Source organism: Branchiostoma belcheri, unplaced genomic scaffold, assembly GCF_001625305.1.
Source record: "Branchiostoma belcheri isolate BF01 breed outbred unplaced genomic scaffold, Haploidv18h27 scaffold54, whole genome shotgun sequence".
Lineage (NCBI taxonomy): Eukaryota > Metazoa > Chordata > Leptocardii > Amphioxiformes > Branchiostomatidae > Branchiostoma > Branchiostoma belcheri.
Window position 1 is genome coordinate 964,844 of NW_017804176.1, and position 24,517 is coordinate 989,360.

General features: G+C 43.7%; 1 protein-coding gene across 1 annotated transcript; it reads right to left on the reverse strand.

The window, feature by feature from the left end:
• Positions 1–635: 635 nt before the first annotated feature.
• LOC109481067 (kin of IRRE-like protein 2) lies at positions 636–18,352 on the reverse strand. Its single transcript, XM_019783540.1, is given in 15 exon segments — positions 636–1,250; positions 1,420–1,511; positions 2,190–2,290; positions 2,473–2,548; positions 2,736–2,849; positions 3,126–3,458; positions 3,983–4,237; positions 4,601–4,716; positions 4,940–5,087; positions 7,134–7,442; positions 10,774–11,100; positions 15,912–15,967; positions 15,969–16,158; positions 17,982–18,070; positions 18,294–18,352. Coding segments are annotated over 15 exon segments (2,625 nt in total). The 3' UTR covers positions 636–890.
• Between the last annotated feature and the right edge of the window lie 6,165 nt (positions 18,353–24,517).

Below are 24,517 nucleotides of genomic sequence, written 5' to 3' on the forward strand. Positions count from 1 at the left end.
CTTCATTTTGTACAGAGTTTCTACATCTTCTGTTTGTGCTGTGCCCACAATCCATGAGCTACACAGCCAAGTCAGAAGACCAAAATACAAAGTTTCCTCAAACAGTTGGATGTTGTTGTGACCGGCCTCTTGACGTGGACTTGTAAGTTCGAGTATCATATCGAAGTATGGCATAGCTCACAAATATACCATGCGTTTGTGATGCTGTTGAAAAGCGCACCTGTCGACTACCTTTGAAAAAGCAGTCAAGAGTGTAGCTACTATTACAGCGTTTTCAAAATCATGGGTATACAGAAACGTACACATTCACATGTTGCCCTATGAATAGAATATGTGGAAATATGACGTTTACAATTATGGACAATATGATAGTCCCAATGCGTGTAATTGTGGAATAGGAAACGAGAAGACTAATGTGTTGAAAACAAGTGATTTACAAAAGCCTACATGCTGAAATAGTAGCACAAGGACTCATATACACACTTAATGAATTGCAGCAAATACTTAACAGTGAGACTCTTATTGGACGTTTTGTGAAAGGAGAGATGAAATCAAACACTTTGAATGTTTACAACGTGCATAATCACTGAGAAATATGATCAGGTAGGTGTATGCAGGGGGTTTATTGCAGCAAAAGGTTTATTGTTCATGCTTGTAATACGTTTACTGTACCTCAGAAAACATGGCCACTGCACATTACACAGGTGGGTGCATTAAATCGTCCAACACGCCGCTACATAACACATTTATGATAGTACGTTTTTTTGACAGTTTGTGGCTTTCTAATCCAGTTACTTTGCACCACTCCGTTGTCATATAAAAGGCTTTTGTTCCCCTCGGGTACGATTCCAAGAGTTTTAGCTTTTATGTCCTTTATATTGCAATATATGCTATGAACATCCGGCTACCCGCATTTCCGGATTTGTATCTGCAGCGCTTGTCTCTCTGAACAACAATCTACAGTGTCGAGATTTACAACCTGATCTGGGGCGTCTGTCGTTTTCATTTCTTGTGATATCCCCGCTATCTACACTACATCCACCCTTCTCAACCAACGAATCGAGTTTAGATGCAGGGTGCGATATAGTTTCAAAGTTTTCTTTGGTCCGCCCTGGGTCTGGAGGCAGCTTGCAGGGCGAAAGTCTCGCACGTTCTCGTGAGATTTGGTCCGTGATCTCGACGTGTGCAGTGGGATCCGCTCTGAACACACGCATCATCTCTGCGTCATCCAGTCTTCTGGTCGCCACTTTCTGTACAGGTATGAAATAAAATGAGACTTGAACAGTGATGCTCTTCAATACGACGTAAATGTGGATGTAAGGAATCAACACATTTCTTTTATTTAAGAAACGTATATTTGTTTCAGTCTGTGTACGTTTAATAAGATACGTTAAGACCATACACAGACGTTTACTTTACCCTTGTTTCAGCCAGATATTTGGCTTTCATGGCACTCTCCAGTTGCCTCTGCCTGCTTACACGGGGGTGGTTAGGATGATGCCCTGGACACCCTGGAGTAAAGGGGGGGGGAGGTAGATGTGTTAGATCTCCTGGTTTATTTCCTTGTCGTTTGTATACTGTATTCCATGCCATGTAATATCGAATCAACAATCTCGCTGGTGTGTCTTTCCCAGACATACATATACAAGCCTGGAAATAGGAATATACCAATACGCTGTATCTAAAGATATGTTCCAAAGACGAAGATAATTCAGTACGACATATATAACGTATATCTTCACACCAGAGACCGACGTGACCCAGGTATGGTTTGTTGTTATTGGATCCTGTCATGGAAGAAGGGTTTGGAGGTTTTTGACATTCACCATGTTGGATTACAGTGTTTGTCTGTTAAACACACCAAGATGCTGCAGCTACTTAATCAGTTTACCAACACCTGGTCGCCGAGATTCATATGATAATTATTATGGATTATAATGAAAATCCTCTATAGTTTAGAGTCTATCTGTAAAAATATCGAGCAATTCCATTTCATAAGAAACGCTGTATCTTTTAATTTCGTTATTTTCATTACTTAAACGTGACTGATGTTTGTCTCTGCAATTGTTTAAAGACTGTAATAAATTCCTTTCTCGGTATGCTTGAGTGTTTCGGATGGCCAGTCGTCAACTTGAATCTATCTAACCTTCAAATATGGCGCCACATGCAACACCCTGTGAACTACTTACACGGAAAGACCAGCTCGTCACATGACACGTTGTTGTCGGACAGCAGGGTTGAACAGGTCCGCTGTTTCATCGGCCGGTCTGGGCCCTTAGACGATTCCAACCTGCTTTTAAGTTTAATTCATCAATGCTAACGCATATGACAACGCAAAAAAATAATTCAACATCTAAAAGCATGCTTTTTAGGATATAGATGTAATGTTTGAATTTTTATGTTGAGGTTGGGAATCAATGTCAGAAAGTGAGACACGGAGTATCAGAGTATCAAACTAGTGTTACACGTCACCTCGGACCGGGTGAAAGGTCACTGGAAGTCTTGTCTGTCTCCGAACCCCCACAGTTTCTCGAGTCTGCCGGAACATCTGCAGCAAAGGTATCACAGCTCAGTAGAACGATGCAGATGGCATAAAAGCAACAAAGCCAACATATCGTGTCGTCTTGAATAAAAAAATCGCTTCTGAACGCACATTGATGAAACCTGTGGTTGAAGCCAAAATGACTTTATTTCCAGACGTAGATGATGTGGAAAAACTCATATTTCTAGATTACCAGAACGCTTGAATCTGTTGACCAGCCGATGGAGGCAGAAGGCGAGGATGATCAGCACGGTAGTAGCGGCGGCAGCGGAGGTACAGAGGGTCACGATCAGCAACATGCTAGAGACTGTCAACAAGAGATCAAAGGAGTCGTCACAACAGAACCATCAGACTACAAGACACCACACTGTTACATAATACAACTGTTTTGAATTTCCTGTATTGACAGTTTGACACACACTAGTGTCGTGATAAAAAAAAACATCGGAAACTGACACCAAAAGATCAAAACCTTATGATACCTTACCAATCTAGATAAGAGTATCTCTTATTATGAGACAGTAGTTCCTTCAAGGCGACAATGATGTGCACTCCGCGAATGCTGAGTTTCATGTCTGTATACAGTGGAGTGACAGCTTACTTTTGATGTGAACTCTGAACTGTCTCTGGTCCGTCCCGAACACGTTAGTTGCCTTACAGACGTACGTTCCCGTGTAGGAGGCGTCTATCCTACAGATAGTCAGGACGTCCTGTCTGGTGTCTCCCGCCACAGTCTTCACCTTCACGCCCCGGCCGTCCTTCCCGGGATCCAGGCGCTTCTCGTCCCCGCTGTGACTCCGGAACACCCACTGGACGGGGTCGGCGGGCGGGTCGGACATGACCTCACACGTCAACGTCACTTCCTGTCCCTCGTCTGCAAAGATGGAGGCCGTGTCGCCCAGCACGTCTGGTCTTCCTGGAGAGGAAGTTAGAGGACATTGTCACCAACTGCAACAAACTGTGACCTTATCTACGTTGGGGCATCATCACTAGAAAGCTTTAAACAAATTCTTCAATTACATGTGCAAAGATTGAGTGTAACAAGTCGTTCGGTGTAATATAGCTAGCTGCCGCCGCGCCGCGTGCCTGCGAAACTGATGTGTTGCACCGGTTAGTCCGATACAGATACATACGTTTTGTGAAGTTCTTTAGTTTTCGGTTGTACTTTTGATCCTATTTGTTTATTTCATAGTTTACTTTTTACTTTGCTGTAGGAATAACCACCCACGTTTCTTTACATGTCACTAGTCACCCCCTCCTGTATTACATGTGGCAGAATTTAGTACGAGCCTAATAAGTTTCGTTACTCCCCTGCGCGTAATCAGAGTTTATTGCCACTGTTATCTGTTTTACAGCTGTGATAAAACTAAGCCATGAATCTTGGTGGATGATTCCATGACAGCTTCTGAACAGATATTATGGTTATTGCAGTTCCCGTACCTATTACGTTTATGAAGGTTCTCCGTCTGGTGCCAATGAACCCAGCACTCAGCGCCACGCACTCGTACAGCCCCTCCGCTCTGTAGTCCATGGGAGACAGGGTGAGCGGGTTCTCATACAGACTGTTGGTGTCGTTCCGTCTCCACCACACCCGAGGTTTGGGGTTCCCGTCAGCCACACACTCCAGTCTCAAGACGTCTTGGCCGTACAAGACGCTGATCTCAGAGTCGAACGTCTTACGTATCGTAGGAGCATCTATAAAACATACATAAAACATAAAGCAGACAACAAACAACATAAAACAGACAGGATTTAGTGAACTGTAAAATGCCAAGATAAAAGAACTGTCCTTGAGAACGACTTTAAAGATTTAAGATGATTACATGGATGGACGTCGATCGGCAAAAAAGCTAGCCTACTCACCTAGGACTAGCGACTATATCTCTATAAGTAAGTTGTTTTAAGTTAGCCCTCGAGGAAGTATTAGGCGTTTGGATCAAGACTTAATATATGTCTCTCGCTTTTTCTCTTGAAGCAAAAAAAAAAGCAAAAATTCACTAGCGTTTTTGGAAACATATCCGTTATTTCTTGTAAAAAAAGGTAACCATAAAAACTAACACGAGACGTCCAGAAGGACCGTTGCTGCCGCCGCTGGTTTGATGCCGTTGTCGGCTTGACACTCGTACAGCCCGGCATCAGTCCTGGACACGTTCGTCATGTGGAGGGCATCAGAGCTGGAATAAAGGATTAGAACACATATCATTAGATAGATAGGTCTTCCACATACATATAGGTAGAGGACACAGCCATTGGGGTATCTACCGGAATATAGGAGAAGGAAGTGGTCAAATTTTCCAAGAGCAATCGCCTTTTCTAGCACACGATTATGGGTTCATAGGGATTCTTTATTTGGTATATTTGACTCTCGTTTCGTTTTGTGCTGCCAACAGAGCTAACCTGTGTGCAATGTCTGTCGGCTCGCCATTGGTCAGCCGTGTCCACGTGACGTGCGTGACGGGACTGCTGTTCACGTGACAGGACAGCTGGACAGACTGTCCCTCCGCCACTCGGACTGCAGGGCGATCCGGAGTCACTACGGGTGGGTCTACAGTAGGCGGACATGAGGAGTCTTTATTGACTACAGAAAGTACAGGGGCTTTTGTATGGTCTTCTACAACTAACGATCTGACAAAGCTAAATACATGTATGAATAAAGTCATCCTACGTACAGAATATATAATTAATTAATGAAATTATGTCGGCAAACTAGGTACAGAATACTACAGTACTAGTACATGTCAGCGGCAACAAGAAATGTTCAACTATTGTATAACGTGTAAGGTCTCTAAGGTTTAAAGATTCTTTAATGTGTTTCCCTATGTACACATACGTTTGTATCAATTTACAGTACTATGATTCTTATAGTCTTAAAAATGGAATAGAAGTTGAATTATATCTTCGGGTTTCCAACTGAAGTTACTAGGCATGACAAGTCGTCCATAGAAATACAGGTACATCCGTACATCTCATGTGACAAAGTTTCGTACTCTTTGATACAATACCAGCTCCCTGTCTGACTCTTTGGGTCAAGAAATTTTCAATCTAAATTCTCCTTGTAAAGGTAGCTGACATAAAAATCATCCTTCCACAACATCGTGAACTAGTAAATTCCAGGGGCTTCGCCATAAAATCTGCATTCCTGTACCGTCGCCTTTACAGGTGTAATAACTGGATGTATCGCCCCCTGCCGCACCGTCGTATATTGTTCTTTTTTTATCACCGGACAGAATAAGAAACAGAATCCACGGGAAGTTTCTCACTGAGATGAACTGTCTGCCTGTATTGAAGGTGCACTGAATCACGACTCCCGTGTTTCTAAAGACCCGCATCACGTGTGCGGCCAGGAAGCGGAGAGGAGACACATGACATACCGCCTGGCCGCCGGTGAAATGGCCGCCAGCGCACGGCTGAGTTATAGTCCCAGGAGAACGTCTAAAACAATTCTCCGCCCGGCCGATTTACGGCCATGTGTTTCCGATCGATATTCTTTATTCTGCAATATACGACGTTTAGCAGGCGGCCGCTGGCTTCTTGGATTCCTCTCGGCTTGTGGGGGTTTATTACTCCATTTCCTGCTATTTGGCCTACTCTGGTGGTACAGTAGTAACAGTTCTAGCCACGCTCACCAAGTATAGAGTTGGAGCGGTGCCACGCCTAACAGTTTCTGAACTTTTTCCTAATTAACTTATACGTAGAAACCAAGAAAGGAAATGTATATGCACATAAGTTTACTAGAGGATAAAGAGGCATAGCTAACCCTCTATAGGCCGCAGGGCATTTTGTACAAAAAGTTGTAAAATAAGTTATGGTTACTACTTTCTCAGTTTGCTACATACTTAATTGGAAAATACGAGAAACTTCGCGCAAAAAGGTTCAATGCGATGAATTCTAATGTCACGAGACACTGTTATCCCCTAAGCCTTTAAAGCCAGCAGCACTATTTCTATACATAAGAGAATAGCTGGGAATATGATACACTGTTAAGCCATGGCCTGCGGTCATGTTAGTTGATTAAAAGGCTTACAACATGATATTACCTTTCCATACCAAACCCCAAACATCGATACCCCGTAAACCACCCGCCCCCGTCAACTACCGCCTCGGGCGAGGTCATCTCATAAACACGGTCTTCTTCGATTTCTTCTGAGATTGTTTTATAAGCCGGGCGCGGGTTCGTTTATGGTATCATAGCTATCCCAAGCTTTCCATGAAATATTGATAATTGCAACTGATGTACAAGCAGAAGATCGATACTTTTAGGAAATAAAAGTTATCTTTAATAATGTAACAAAAACTTTGTGACTTTGATAGACATTTTTGTGATAAAGAGTAATCAAAGTTGTTACTACAGTTGTGTTCTGTAATTATGGGACCGAAATACACAGTAGGAACCATCGGTCCGTCATAACTAACTCTGTTACAAGGTAGTTCTGAATGCTTCTTAACTTGACAAACCACCAAACTTGGCCATTGCGGAATTGTTGGTACATGGTCCGGACATGGGATCCACAGTTATATGGCATGATTAGACCAAATGAAACAAATTAACGCGTTAGAACAATAATCACAAAGATCAACACCGTGTACTTACAGTACACCACCAGACTTGTCCAGGCGGCCTTTGGTTGGACCGTGCCCGGGAAGCCCTGGTCAGACACACAGCTGATGTTGGCTCCGTTGTCCCACTTGGTGAGCGAGGGAATCAGCAGGTTGACGGCCACCGTGGCAGTCTCGGCGTCCATGATGAAGGCGTGGTCGGACTGGGGGTTGCGCACCGTGCCGTTGTACCAGGACAGGCGGGGGATGGGGCTCCCTCCCTCCGAGCGGCATGACAGCACCAGCCCCTCACCCACCACCCGCGGAGTCAGGTTTCCCGTGATCCTAACGACTGTTGGTGGAACTGCAGGGAGGAACTGCATCATGTCTTAACGAAAGAATAAGGCGCTTCCCAAGCAGATGCGAGGTGTGGATTCCATTTCTAAGAGCTTGAGGACGTAGCGTAGTAAGCAAGAAAAATGGCCACAAGTTTGAGACCACGCCACGCATCTGCTTAAATACTACGATTGAGGTAACAGATGTTATCCCAATGATTGAGAAAGATGCATAGACTCCCGATGAGTGGTATGGTAGTTGTCATTGCCTGCGAATGATGGCAAAGATCAGCAAAGTATGGACGAGGTCGATGATTGTGATTACAACTATATGGTCTTTGTTGCAGAAAACTTAAATATCTAATATTATATAGAATAACTTATTTTAGAGGTAAACTTTCGTGCAATTGTGACATGGTAACAATATTTCTAGCGCCAGATATGTAGATACTTTAGTTAAAGCCATGCCATGGAAAAAATCTGGTAGCCATTGTTCAATGTTGCTCACTATCTCTAAGATGGTGTAACTAAAAACGCCACATCGCAGAATCTGTGCAAACTACAGCATTTCCAAAACAGCACGAGATCAATAAATATGCTATTAACTAACACGAAAGGTTGTGGCCTTCCACGAAGCAGTGATAAGCATCCCCCATTATCAACATTATTCTTACTTTAAGTTGTAACTTTGATGTACATCATGTGATCTGAAATAGTCCCCATCGGAGTTACAACCAGGGCTGAGGGAGAAGAATTTTCCATGGGAGTTTGGTCACCACAGAGTTCATTCGCCCGCGAGGGGAAATGTCACCCTTACCCTTACTCCCCTGGCCAATCGTTAACCCTATTTTTGCCGAGTCTTACTATCCATAACCCTTTAGGAAGGCCCGATGAAGGCTAGGCCTAATATTTGAGGGGTCAGAGGGATTTAGACAGTTACTCAATCTGACGTCGTCAAGATCAGCTTATTTGGAGCGAACCCTTTTCAGCACCAAGGCTAGGATAGGTTGTTCGCTGTCACGTGATTGTGACGTGAATATTGTCCACCATTCTGAACGATTAAGCTATGACCCGTTCATATCAGGCTTTAAAAATACCGTTGAAACCGCTAAATAATTAGCGGAGAAAACCCAGTTTTTATTTAACCTGGTGTGAACGCAAACTAACCGGTTTTTTAGGGGTTTAAATCGGACTTTCAAAAAGCACCTCGCGAGGAGGTTTGGCAAGGGTTTTTGAGGGGTTCGCGCTAGTCTCCATCAGACTCCGAAGTTTTGCAGGCTGAAAAAATAGTAGAAATCGGCTTAAAAGGAATGTAGCTGGCTGTTTATTCAGCCTGCAAAAGAGTCTGGTGGAAACCGGTAAATATGTAATTACAGACACGAAATACACACGATACACCTGCACATTCGCAGGCCTGACTATATCATGCTGTACACTTTGGCAGCTGTGTCATAGATATACCCTGCAGACAGTTTTACCCACCCGGCTTCAGGCGTGATCTACTGCCGCTAATGGAAATCCGATTATCTGCACGTTGACGACTGATTACTGCTATGGGCGTCCAAACTCGGGCTATTACTGTAAATCAGGGCCTGCCGTTCCAATTCCCCAGATCGCAGCAGTAAATGAATTTGAAATTTCTTCCATAGATTCTTCTGTTCATGAGGTCCTCTATTGTAACGATGAGATGAATAGGTCAAGAGTCATCTATATACCGATTGGTAAATGTTTTCAGATCAGCTGATTTACGTTTTCATGTGAACTTAGAAGGACGTTTAGGACACCCAGGGGACAAATTTGAAGACGCGGTGTGATCAAAATTGCTTCTTGGCAATCAGGTTCATTTAATAGTCGTCGGTGCGTATCCTGACTGTTATGGTTTTACAACCGGTCTTCGACACATGCATCTTCCCATCAAATCACACCTGCGCTGCTGTTGGTAGGGATTCTAGGGAATATGATCAAAATTATACTTTTTGTAAAACACACACCCCTGGAAACATTGCATTTGGCTGGAATAGATTCGTCCGTTAGGTCACGTGACAGGAGTAAGTGGGGTATTACTTCTGAAGAAGATTGGAAGATCGGTTGAAAAATTCTATAAATTTTGTGACAGTTTTCCGATAATCTCTGACGGTTCTATTGACGGTATAATGCCTTCACATGCTACTAGTATTCAGTGGGATTACTTGGGCCCGGGTGCATCATTACGTATTCACATATGAGGAAAGTCAGCGATATACTCTATTTCAGAACCCGTGGGTTCCCAGAAAAATAGCAGATTGGCCAAATAGATGGAATAATTTGCCATGCGGTTTGTAAAACCTAAGCTGGCTTTACAAACACAATCCGTAAGGTATTTCTATGGTCGGCTAACTCCCCTGGCAGATAATTTGACCTATTTAGCCAATCTACTATTTTTCCTGCACCCAACGGAGTCTATTAGAAACTACGGCAGCAATGGCGGGGGAATTTTCACAAACATCTGGCCGCTTTCTCCTCAGCCTAGAAGGTAAACGGTGCGGATCAGGCAAGATGGAGTGAGTAGGTCAGCGGTTCAGAAACGGGACACGAATCAGCCCGTAATTCAGCCGAATTAAAGTATTGTCCACTCGGAAGCGGGAGCCAGCCACCATTAAACTGAGTTAACCGCTTCCATTGGAAATCTTTACACGTACCTCATGATACGTACAAGACCCGAAAGCCGATAGAGCGGGGACTTTTCGATGATTGCGTTGCTGAACACGTCGGAGCGAACAGTTGGTCGTTAATAGATAGCAGAGGTTGAACCACTGCTCACATAATAGATGGGGTGGGGGCAGGACGAATTCGTCTCCCTCATTTCCAATCTGCGGGTTCAATTTGGCGGGAAAGGAGCGCGACCCAGATTGAGGGGCGATGAAGCGGCAACAACCGGCGTACAAAACAACCCACACCTGGACATGACGTCCACACAAGGACGGGTCAGCTGTGTGGGACGGCATTATCGCGAAGGGAATCCTGAATACACCATGATCATGCTCACAGAGGATTCTTATCTCAGGACCTGCTGCAGGTTTGAGAGAAACCGCTAGGGAGAAACGCACCGTCTGTACGATTGCAAAATGCGTTACTCTTCGTGTAATGTTCAACAGATAAGATGAGAACAATGGTGCCATGGTGAGTGTCAACATCATGACATCAAACGAGCAACGATGCAAGACGAACCTTACGTTTATTCTTTTTCACATTCTAGTAATTTTGTTCTGAGCCGAAAAATATGGACATTTCCAGACTGTATTGTCGAAGTCAAAATCGAAGGCTATTGTTAGCACGTTGAAGCCAATGCTGTAAAAGATATGCTGTCAAAACGGGACTCACCGATAACAAACAGCTGCACGGTTGTTGCACCTTCGACAGAGAAGGCGCTACACTGGTACTTCCCCTCGTCCTCCAGCCGGGCGTTCTGTATCCTCAAGTTAAACTCTCCTTCTTCCGTGTCGCCCACGATGGAGTAGCGGGTGAACTCGGGCGCCACTACACTCCCGGCCGAGATGTGGTGATGTTTGGCCTGGGAAGCCCGGTTGTACCAGTGCCAGTTGACCACGTCCTGCTCGGACAGTCCGGACAGGGAACAGTTCAGAGTCACGTCGTGGCCGAGCAGCACAGCTGTGGACTGGGGCACCGTCCTGTACACGGCAGCGTCCGCTACAAACACAGGCAACACAACAACTAAGAACACGGTCCCATACATCCTCACTTCCCCAGAAGACGCCGTACTTACACCAGACATAACAGCTTGCAAACTACGCGTCTTGAACGTCGATGCTGTAGATATTCATGAGATTATTTTGGCACGACCTACTTTTCAATCCAATCAGCCGCTATCGTATAGATTCCACATCTGTCTGCTGCTTGTTTGATACCATCAAGATTGTTAAAAGGTAGTTGATATCGAGTGCGAGGAACAACATGTCGAATAGGTTTGATTGACCAATGGCCAACTTTTGAATAGCGTGCTTTGCAAACTGATCCATCAGGGTAAATATAGCTGTGTGGTATAAGCTACCATTAATAACCATCGAGAATCCCGGAAGAAAACATCTATCTCCAGGCTAACGTTTTATCAGTGCTTCCTGTAATGAAAGCCAAAATCAGACACAACGGGAAAACACGGGAGTGATCTATCTTTGATCCTTTCTTCTCATTTATTTGGGATGTCTGCAGAGATAATAGAAGAACTTTATTGTGGCTGGTACAACGTATTACAACAAATACATACAATGTTGGTGCTGCTACCATTTATCCTTTAGCACCAATAGGTAATAGTTCTAAAAGTTCTAAGAAGCTAATGAATCTACTTTTATAGATAACAATAAAGACTACATACATGCTGTGATAATACTACATACTGTTATACAATTTCGCGCTTCTCACCAATATCAATAGGGCCATATCTACTAACATAGAAATGCTTATGAAGACATAAGGTGCCAGACCACACCGCTTTCAAAAGCAGCAGAGCGAAGAATCCAATCAATGATATTGTCAGGCATCTGGCTATGAGAACCTCAGCCGATATCTCACTCTCACTACGTCAGTCGGCCAGCAATACGACGTGTGAGATTCTAAACTACAAACTGCAAGTGACCGACCCTGGTTATGGTTCCGACCATATATTCATTCAGAGATAGGAATAGTTCTGAAAAGTCGTTGTCCAAGAAATTAGACCCCAGTAATAGCCTGACGCCGTCCTCCGTCTGTCGCCCCGGGCCATCTGGCCTGCTTGTTCCGTCAGGCGTACATCAGTGCCACGGGCAGGCCGGGCTTTCCCTTCAACTTACTGCCGTCATTAGGCGGAAGAATGGTCTCTTAAGTGGTGATTCCAATCTGAAAGTCAGATTATCGAGTTCAGAAGTTCGGAAGAGCGACTTTTGAAAGCTTTCTGCCCCTCTGCATTGACTTCTTAAAACTCAAGTCGACTGTTCTGCGCCGCGGGCGTTTCTTGATGAATTCTAATCACAACGAAGGTAAAGATTTTAGGCTCGATATCAGCCGGTAGGAGAATTGGTTTATTCAAGCCGACGACAAAAACGTTACCTTACAAGTTCATTCAAGTTTCTCATGGTAGTCATTAATATCTGTCCGAGGTGTTCAATATTTCATCAGTTTCGGATCCTTCTTTGTCTGCCGTGAGAAGCGATGGGGAATTATATTCGCTGTAGGGCGATATATCTTCTGACTAAAGTTATAATAGTTCAGGTGCTGCTCTGATGGCACATGTGACACTGAAATAACAGTGGATCTGGATGGCTGAGTTTTTCCCAGACGTGCAGTAATAGCAAATCACCGACTGTACTTGTAAAGCTAACTTTAGATAATCTCCAGAGTTGAAAGCCTGTACATAAGGCAGATAATCTCTAGAGTAGACGTATCTGTCGGGTGTTTTTCGGACCCACTGTGACCTAGTATCTACATCTTCTCTACTAATGAACTTTTTCCTTACCACCATTCTCTAAAGATATCTAGATGAAATACAAAACAGACGTACTTACATGTTGAACAGGCACGCGTAGAACATGAAGACAGAACCGGATCCTTACAACTGCTTGAAGATTATATGCCCGAATTTAATTGAATGTCAGGAATTTGAAATGGCATTTCCTGTGTTTTTGAGAGGATTTCAAAAGACAAATCAGACATGAATTTTTATCTAATGGCAAAGTGAGCAGTTTTTCTACGATTCCAGCCCCGCTGGTGATACGAATCAGTCCTTAAAAAATCTTGGACCTTTAGATAAAAAGTTCCGAATCCCCCCTGGCTACGGGCATGATTTACAATGTTAATTCCTTTCCTCACTCTCTCAGTCTCTTGGACGTTTCTAAAGACAAACTAACTTGAAAGGTCACCTTCAGAATACTAGATAATACAGCCCGACATCGATCCCACCCTTCCCGGCCCAGCCGGAGATTGTTATCGACAAGATGTCAGCCTGTTGACCAAAGATGCAGACACCAAACTTTTCCGCAGCAAAGCCGTTTCACGTATTCTGCTGTTCTCTACATTTGGCCCTTCCGTTGGCACATACGTGAGGGAACGCGCTGAGGTAGCAACGTAGAAGAATCGCAAGTTTATTTAGTTATGCAACTTCTAAAACTTCGACTTTAAGACCGCCTGAATACATCAAAACCGTCTAACGTTACATGCAGGCGTCTTTTATTATACATAATAGTTCTTCGCCTTCACAGTTGTAGTCTCCATCTTATCATTTTACACGGAAGAAAGTCCATTAGACGTAGTAAAAATGACGACTTCGCGACATCAATCGGCGCCGACAGTCATAGAAGTGAAATATTTAAAGACGCCGCTCATTCTGACTTGAGAACAGCGATAAAATGTTCTTGATGTTGAACTTCTGGCACTCATAAAGCCATCTGAATTTCTGATGTGTACGTGAGAGTCATGCCTCTGTCTTGTGTAGTGGGATAATCATCTCTATGTTGTCACAATTAGAATTGGAGATATAACTTTATGCTGGGAGCAAAAAGATACTGTCAAAACTTATTTGAGCGAACATCCAAATCCATAAATCCCCGTTCCATAAAGATGAGACCGTTTCAGATTCCTGTCGCCGATATAATCCTGACAATATCAACATGGAGACAGCTCTTGTCCTGTGTGAGGCAGGATGAACATCCGCGAGGTCTACCAACCAACGTGCGAACATCAATAGGGCAGGGCGCCCGCGGTCCTCATGAATACACGGCCTATAAATCAATGACGCCCGTCATTTTTATTGCCACCCCGCTGTAAGCCTCAACCGGAAAACGTTCCAGCAGTGATTGTTCCCGCATTACGATTCCAGCGCTGCGAATCGAACGACCCAACATTCTTGACAAACTGGCATGCACTGGACAGGTTTGCAAATGCTGGATTTTTTTTTATTCCAACATTTCATGACTGGACATGGTGACGGCACACTCAAGTTATATCAACTTATTTCATGCCGCCATCAACGCAGAGGACAAATACAGGACAGGACAATACTCATTCTCACTTGGGTTAAGTAAGGAAAGTCGTGTAAAGTGCCTTTCCCAAGGACACAAGATCGGTGACATGTCAGTGCTCGAACCCGGATTTACTATCAACCCCCTCACATTGCCTTTATAACTGAGTTGGATCGGTTGTATCTGTGGCATTTCGTCTCCAGTGGCGCGAAACGGATAACCTACCAAATCCCATCACACACGAACTCAAGGACATATTGAGAACTGGATTTTGACATTTCTTATCAATTCCCTGCCACTGCCTGTGTAAATTGGACCCTTGCTATTCACCGTGTGCACTTCCAGCGATGGATAACAGATAACCCCATACTCTCAACACGTACGGACTTAAGAACGCTGAAAGGGAGCTGAATTGTGGCATTTCTTATCAATCCTCCGCCAATGTCTGTGTAAATTGGACCTGTTTTCTCCAGCGTATCACGTTTCCAGCGATGCCAAACGGCTAAACCAGCACGCCTGGCACACACACTGATCTAATGAACGTTGGAAGAGCTGGATTTTGACATTTTCGATTCACTCCCTGCCGCTGCATGCGGAAAGTTGGATGTGTAATATATCAGCTCTGTGATGACTATCGAATGCCTGCAGTTTGGCATGGATCACCGCAAAGTGCCGCATGACACGGGGAATATTCACACGGCCCGGGGACGATCTGTTACAGTCAAGACGTGGAAAAACGTCCCAGTGCTGTCAGAAATGGTTATGGCAGCGCCACATGATGTGTACCCCGCTTAACTCACCGTGGGATCTCAGAGTGTTACACCCGCCAATATGTTTCTGCTCTGGATCTCTCGACCTTTTATCATTATCGACCAGTTATCCAAGACCTACTCTTCCATTCCTAGAAGCTCCTATCTAAAGTATTAAATGATGTCGGACGTAAATCGCCCACTAGTCCCACACTTTAAACTAAAAGAAAACCTGTTATCGACAACCAAACACCCACCACCCACCCCTGGGCTCTCCGGGGGACCTGAAGTACATATATCGTAACACAGCTAATTTAAAGGTACACAATATTAGATCGATTTCAGCGTTAATTAACCGATCCATTTCGAACCAAATGGATCTTAATTATAACGGTGTGTGCTCGCTGATGTAACGACCTCCGCCGCTATCACAGCACGAAACTAGTTTTCCATACCATTACACCGCTCGCTAGCTGTGATTGATTTCCGCCGTTTGGATAGAAATCACAGATAGGACAAATATTCCATGTGTCTCCCGATCCTTTCCACATCTTTCTCTTACATCTTACGGACGACACAAACCGACCGTTCTATCTTTATGTGCCAAACAAACGTTCGAAGTGAATTTTACAACCGACGTAGCTTAAATTTTTCATGCAAGGTCAGAATAACCGATAAAACACGTAAAAAGTACATTACGGAGCTCAGGACGCCCATTTTCTCCAGGTAGTAAAGAAGAGTTAGTGGTAGCGGAGTCACTCACATTTCAGCACCACGGAGGGCGCCAGCACCAGGAAAGGGCAGGTAGGAGCCATCCGTACGTCTGTCCTGCAGCTGCCGACTAACATAAATGGCCCAGCTGCCGGTACACCCGAGTGGGAGGTGTCGATACGGATGCCGTGCAACGGTCACCCCGTGAATACAGAAGAAGGAGAGGCGTTCATATGGAGCGTGCCAAGTGCGAATCAAGGAATGGAAATCCTCGTAACAGTAGAAGTAATACACGTGCACTGGTCACATTAAGATAACAGTTTTTACAATGTAGTAAAAGTAGTTGTAGAACAGTTCTTTACAATTCAGTACCACGGAAAGGACCGGTAGGATACGAAGAAAAATGAGGGATCCATTTGGATCCTGCCGCGCGTTTGAAATATATAGAATGGAAATCACAGTGCTCAGAGATGTGTTTGGAGTGAATAGATTGCCAACTTGTGCGCGTTTTGATTTACAGCAGCCAATGCCGGCGCCTGTGCGGCGTGAAATAAAAGGGTTGTACTTTGTTTATTAGTTTTCTGCGCGGCATTTGTGCTGTCATTTCTCGGCGAAATGAATAGTTGTAGTTGCCTGGAGGAGCCACACCTCTCGTCTGGAGGGAAGAATGAAAACTGGAAGGCTTTAAACGAGCGGGTTCAGACCTGTAGCCCAGGCCACTTAAACTCAATATGCTTTTTTTCTGTGAAGTGTACAAGAGTCAGCGTATAATGTATAACCTTTGTCACCTCTTGTCCCTTGTTGCTTCCTTGATATCTCACGTGAGAATGAGCTCCGCACCGCTGCCGGTTTCACGCCGTACATACTATAGTAACTGTTGCTGGTGCGTGTGGAGGCTGCACCGCACTGCTTCTATTAGTGGGGAGAAGAAATTGGGAAGGTTTTAAAGTGCACTTATTCATCCGTTACCGGCAGTTACAGCGTGGCTGTTAGATTAGTCCCGCTGCCTAGTCGGTGTTATGTTTATATCATTTTCGCAGGCACACCTGGCTCATGAAGGATAAGCAAGTTACATTAACCAAGCAGAAAGATACATACATATATACATAAATATAGCTCACCTACTCATTTGTGACACGCCTTCTCGCATCGAGAATTCAGCATTATACCCTTTAGCCATTCAGATGTGTTTACTCGAAGCCTGTACCGCTCTTTTTAAAACTTTGTATGTAATTTGTCTACGTGTATTTTTACGTTTGTTATTGTTCCTCTTTCTTATATGGTTCATTGTACTCCTAAAACAAAGAATGAAATAAATAAAAATAAATACATACGCTTATGAGTTTTTCCAAGTTCTAAAATGTATATATCTCCAACAGTCGGAAACAGTAGTATCTAATTGCCGGTGTTGCGTGTGGGGGTCACGTTCCCGTCTATCAGGAGGCTGAGAAAATTGGAAGGCTCCAGTCTATAAAGTATTCAGGCCCGCAGCCTGACGTGACTATCACATTAGTCCTGCCGCTCGGTTTAACTGCTGGGCTTGTGCGCAGAAAGCCGCGTCCTCTCACAGGCCGCACAACGGGGAAATTGGAACGTACGTTTCACACATACAGAATACAAATATGGAACCTTAGACTGTGACTATGGAATTAGTGTCTACTACATAGTCATAAGAGTTCGCAACTTTCTTCGTGTTGTTAGAAGTTGAGCTGAGTTCGGTGGTGTTGTTTATAGGTTTTTATCCTTTCCTTGGAGACATTGTAAAATTGTCATGTCTTTCGTCGTTAGAATGTATATCTGTATTACTCACTAGCTATGCCAATAGTAAACGATATTGTTGTAGTTTTATTTGTTGTAGTTTCTGTAACTGTTGAAGCCACATCTTTGTGGTTTGTTTGCAAAAAGAAAATAAAAATGTGTTTTTCGTCGTTAGAATGTATAGCTGCTGTAATCTCTAGCTATGGCACTAGTAAACGATATTGCGTATAAAGCTGTAATTTTATTCCTTTCTTTAAACTGTTGAAGCCGCAACTTTGTGGCTGGTCTTGGCAAAAAGAAGATAAAAATCGAAAGTTTCCCACCAGTAGAGCCGATCTAACGCCTACAGAAGTGTGATTAGTACCCGGTATATTGACGACACGGCCCGAGGCCTGCTGTGACGAACTGCCGGTGCCTTGCTGTGCAGAAGCCGGGCCCTCTGTGTCTCCCCCGCTGGGAGAGGAGGGGAAATTGGAAAGCTTTGCGGCGGTAGAATGCAGATCATGGCGGTTAGATCGGCAGCGCCGATACGGGCTATCGGTTCCCCCGACATAAGCGCAGTCCATGTATCCACAATGAGGCGGAAACTTAATTACATCAGCAAATGTGCGGGTCTCCGGTTCGGATCAGAGCCCTCCTTCCCCCGGGGTCAGCCTTCACCTGATGTGGAAAATACCTTGTGATGATCCGTTCCGCGACAGCAGGGCCGGGCAGGGCTGGGCTGATATCATTCATGTAGGAGCTTAATGGGATTTTACTCGCTACAATGTCGAGAATAGACCCGCAGGTCACGGCACCTTAATCTACACTTTCTAACGTGATGAGACTCACAGACCACACCAGACTCAGATTCAAACTTCCAAACCAGCACAACGAAAGCAACTCACCGCACTAACCTACCACCGACTGTTCGGCCTTCTTTCCACTTCTTCACACAACTTCAGGAGTGGTTGATAGCTTTAAGATAACCGTTTATAAAGATTTTATAAGAACGTAAGCACGTTTGCTGACCCCAAATTAACTAACTATAGCCTGGCTTTGCTTCCCGCAAATTACAGATAAAAAGTATTTAGAGTAAATGGACAAGACTTAGAATTATGAGCCCGCCACTCAGACCCAATTGCCGTATAGAATAGCCACACATCACGGAGTTATAATAACGTTACCATCGAGATCATGAAAGCTTTCTCGACACCCCCACAGTTCTGATAGGGACATACTTGGTCTGATGCCACACGCAACGGATGTGACCGTTTACACTTGACTAAATGTATTCAACTGCCCACGGAAAACCATTCTGTTTCAAAACATTATGGTCCTTTTTTGCATGTTGTCGTTTATATTGCCCATTTGCTGATTTGTTACTTGCTGTTTTCTTACTTGTTGTCGTTTTGTTATTATTATTATTTACTATTGTATGTACCTTCCTTTGTCAGTGGTGGGGCTAAGATTAGCAACCTGCTAGGGTTGCCCACCACAGTGTCCTATAAGTTTATATGTAGCTCAATAAAAAAACGGATATGATCTTCACCCATCGTAGGAAACACGTCCCGAAGTCGGAACCGGACCAAGTATCGGCCGCTCGGTGAAAGTATATTGAGCACCCTTGTGTGATCTTGGAGCAGGCGGATACGATGTGAATCTCGGCGCTAAAATCGTGGTTAGGCGAGGGAATGATGGGATAATTACATGGCCGACTCCACAGGCTGAGCAGCCTCGCGCGGTGGGAGATGGGAAATCCCAGCAGACAGTGCGCGGACGTGTGCAAAATATCAAAATGCAACATGGTGATCATGATTATCAATCAAAGCACTCTAATTTTTAGACATTTGAACCGAAATGGGATTTATTTCAGCCCAACCCTCCGACCTTATGCACACGTAAGTTTTAATAGTGCTTCCCTGAGGCATTGTGCATTCAGAGTATGTTAGGTACTTGGAAGGAAAATGTCTTATTAGAACTCCATAGGGAATAATTCGGCGCTTCTTGGCTGAATAGTTTGAACTAGCTAAGGCTGTTTTTCCCCCAGACAAGAACAGTTGGAGGTGAAGCTTGTATAGTTTGTCTCAGTACTCAATTTGTCTTTATTGTGGGTTTTGAATTACGCGTTTGTTTCAATCTGGCTCACTAGAGGATCATGATTTACTCGAGTAAAGAGAATTTAAGGTTCTAAAGTAAAACATAAAATATTGAGCTGTGCCACCTTCAGCCTTAGAAGATACTCAAAATCATCTTAAGGTTGGGTTCTTCATCACAGGCTGTGTGGAAAAACATCGACTTAAGTTCGTAATATCTATCAAACTTAAATTTTCTAAAACTAAATACGCTATGACAGAAACAGAATGACCTCAGCACATAGAAAAGCTGGCCTTTTTTGTAAGCATGCCAAAATGTACCTCACATTCCGAACAAATTGAAGCAAAAGGCTTCCAGCATGGTACCAGTGATATTTAGTAAATGTCTTTTGAAATGTCAAGTGACCAGTGTAGCTGGCGTAACTTCTCCGAAATGTCCCATTCTTGCGGCTATCGGACTGTGAATGCCGCCATTGACAGAAAACAAGTACCTGTAGTTTTTATCGGACAGAGACGAATGAAGCTCCGGTGTGCGTTTCCATTTTATCCCGAAGTGACGGTTAGAGGCAGCTGCCGGCGCCTTCCAGTCAGCGGTTTGTGATACCATCGTCTGGGCCCAGGTCTGACCTTTCAAATACCACTATTTACATGGTAAAAACCTCAAAGAGAACTGCATTTGTATTGTTAGAATCAAAAGTATAACAACATGTATAGGGTTCGACTTGCCCGTTTGTCTTCTAAATGGATAACATTTATCTATCCTTTGGAGAGAGTAGATGCGATTTAGAGTCCTCTGCTAGCATAGAAAGAATACGTGTCTTGTATTAATAAATAATGTAGATAGCTTACATTTCTCTCCGTGTTTTTTTCGACCGTTTAAAAGGAAAGAATATGGATGACATATTTTATTGAACGTAACTGTACTTCCGCTCTGCAAACTCAATTGCAACAATATCCGGACTTACGTTAATTGATCAAGAAACATGCGACATCTTCGGAAAGCTTTCCTCATTGTCAGTGGATGTGTTTACTTGTTACCCGCCTCACTCATTCAGTTTTCATACACGTACTACGTACATTACTAGTCTGTGCATTAAACGATATCATGTCGCAGGCTAAGATGATATAGCCATTAGGGCCTAATGTGCAGTACCATTACAAATCGTCAGGAGAATGTGAATGGGCAGGAGCAAGAGACCATCAAAGCGGATTTGGATACTTTCCATCATTTTAGTGTCCCATTCAACAATATAGTTCAATCAATACAAGCATTATTACAGATTCCATGCTGGAATACAGGGCCGCGCAGACCATTGCTGTTCGCCATGTCATACTAAAACTGATCACTCCTGTCAAACATTCAGGAAATTCTCACCACCTTGCTTCAATTCAAATTTTGCCCATGATTAACAGGTGGCAACCGTGTGTCAAACACGTCGTTCCAAGATGGCGAGTGCGCATGGAAGGGAAGAAGACTGGAAAGATTCCGTCCAGGAAGACGCGCTACGTCCGCTTTGGGTGGTAAGTTGTACTTATAGACACTCCCCGAACGATTGTAGATACATGCAAACCTTCCTGAATTCAAATGAAGCAAAGCAGAAGTAATTTTGAACATGTGCATTGCATCCTATGCGAAAGGGGGCGCTTATGTGCTGTGTAGTTTAGTTTACTTACAACTAACCGCGCACGGGCGCCTTCTAGCGGAATTTACCCAATATGTATGAATGAATCTATATTGGCACCACAAAAGTACAGCAACTTTCGTAAGGTCGTTAACTACATGTAGATATACAGATACCTGGATACAGCAAAATTGACCTACGTACAAGACAATAGATGAGTCAACTAATACTACTTGTTCTAAGGTCTAAACATTCTTTGATATGATTGTATGATGCACGTTCTCCCACGGGCCCATGCATTCCCCTTCTTCATAGACGATCACAGACGCCCATACCCTACAAGACAGTCCGATGGGTCTGGTTGCAACCAGAACTGGAGTTTCATTGGTGCTGGAAAAAAATTTAACGTTGTTTTCAGAATACTGATATTTTGATGGGTTGAGTGGGATGGGTTTGAAATGGGGTTTTGGTCAATACCGTTGTTCATTGTGGCAGAGGTGAGAGATGTGTCAGTTGATTTCATACCGTACCGGTGCTATAGAATCAGATGTTCTCAGGTTTTGGCTTAGTTTTGGTGTGTTTTTAGGCTTTTTTTTATCGGGCTTTTTTTAACTGGTTTCTTTCTTTACACCAACCCAAATTAAAAGCCAAAAAAGACGCCATAAGCAAAACCCCAAACCTCTGCTTGGAGTGTAACCGTTGCCGTGTGGCCTTCAGTCTGTCACGTGATCTCCCTGAGAGCCATGTCCAATGACCCTCAAGAGACCCAAGGTCAAGGTTTCTCCTTGGCGACGCCTCGGTGACACTTGAAGATATTGCTGGTTATCCAGGTATCCTTAAGGCACTTATGAGATCAAGTGATGCTGAAAACGTGATATTGTAATTTGTTTCAACACGGGAGATATGTTCCAAGTATGAGAAATTTTCTGAAAACCAACGGTGTAATACTTTTCGTCTAGTATAGTGGTTCTCGTTCTAGCATTAGGTCCAAAATAAATTGTTCTTGTAGTTTCTTGACGATGACACGATCTATTCGCTCAATCGTCAGGAGCTCTGGATAGTTCCATTTCATCAACAAAGAAGTCATGTTTAGACATAACATTTTCCGCATTCGTAGTTACTTTATTTGAGCGGAAATTTCCCGGCGGCGGTGTTTCCGGCGTGTGTCTGAGGAGGCTCGCTCTCCAAGGTTACCAGCTGCCCGGACACTATTTTAGAGCCAGGACCGGAAATTTTCCTTTCGTGCCTGATTCATCAATAAATACATTAGTCACGCTTTCCGAGAAGTAGATCTTGGTTTCACTAGCTATAGCCGAACGCGTACTCTCCAAGCAGAAGTTTAGGCTTTAGTTAACTTTTGGTGTGTTTTAGGCATTTTATTGGGCTCTCTTTTTGTACTGGTAACTATTTTTCGCCTACCTGAAACGGGTGACAATAATGGATACTGCCTGGTCAATTTGATACTGTCTGTATTTGTAGCCACCGAAAGATCTGTTTGCAGATTACCGAATTCAACGTCGCAAAGTCACATCACTTCCGATCGGGGGTTCAAAAAATTCGTTTCGAAGACTGGTAAATCCCTTATATATAACATTAGTGCTGTTACGTTGGTATACGTATGTTTCCAGAAGTTAAGTCAAGCTTCACATACTGCACTGTGTGTGTTATGTATGGGTATATAGATATTTGAATCAAAAAGGGAAACAGCTGTAAAACGACCACTAGACATCAAATATTACACAGCCATATTGTCTTCCAGCATTTCAAGTGACGGGTGTTTAGTTTAAAAGATTTAAAAAATAACGACACTCTGTGAGTGTGAATGAAAGGACTGAAGAGACATTTTTTTTTTCGTTTGCCATCATGATCAGCTGCCGCCTTGCTGTACTGAAGGACCCTTCCAACAATCACCGACCAGCCGAGTCATCCCCAACGCCAGAAAAAGCTAGCGTAGCGGAAGGTTACCCAGGCTAGGGCTCTCAGGCCTTCTTCGCTTTCATCTCTTTTTTTCATCCTAAGCGCCCCGTCCACTTGTCTTCGAAATACAAACAGAGAAATAAGATTTTGAAAACAGGATTTGATTAACAAGACTTTTTTGTCACTTTCCCTACATCACGAAAACCATTCCCAAACCGCTAAGAGCAATCCTTCAGGTTTTCTTTTCTGTTCATCTCCCGCTAATACTGTATATAGTTCTGGGTTCTTACCTAAAATAGGGTTACTCAAAGTGTCTCCAAAACAAACTTTGAAGTCACAGTTACTGATGTGGTATTGCTACTACTTTGATGTTATCTTCCCATGCCACAGTAAAGTAACACGGACACTGTTACAAAGGATAGGCCACTCCTTCGCTTTTCATCTTCCCCGGACGGCTTGTTTTCTTTTTTCCCACCGCCATCTTTGGTTAAGAAATAAAACAGATGAAAAGGTCCCGCCGGTAACGCGCAGATCAGAGGAAAAATAGATGTGAGAAACTTCAAGGAAGGACGCGGTAAACAGGAAAGACTGGTGGCCTCGGTCGTTAGCGCATTTCCTGCCGTATTAGCGTCAAACATATATGATCATAATGGGGGAAAATAATAGGTGAAATCGGCGACCGAATGGATGAAACGTGCGGTAAGTAAAAACAGTCGCATAGCCTGAAGCCTTGATGTAGCTGTAAAAGAGCTATAAATGTGGTAAACAGGGGGGATGTTGGCAATTTTCGAATTCTAGCCGCTGAAATCTCGCAAAAATACATTTTCTTTACCACATTATTCCACCTTTTCTTAGGAGACGTCATAGGATGCAGATGACAAATTTAAAGAGCATTTCATCATGACAAAAATGGACCTCTTGGTCATAAATACCTGGGTACATGTGTGTACGATATGATTCTTGTTTGCTGTTCAATGTGACTAACGCTGTGACAGACGGGATTGCTGACCTTGTCGTAAGTGTATTTCCTGCCCGAATTAGGACGCGGAGTCTAACGTTACCCGCCGTCAAACGTGAGACGTGCGGTTCGTGCTCGGAGCGACACACCGCCGGGTGAAAATAAATTGCTATGAAACTAATAGCAATTTGCGGTGTTGGTAAGACGAGTGGGTGGCGGGCCTGTGAAGTCGTGGCCTTGCCGTTCGCATTTTTTTCTCCCGCCTTGATTGGAGGTTAAAAATTGACATTTTTACCTTGGCCAGTTTTCAGGGACGTTGGTTACATGT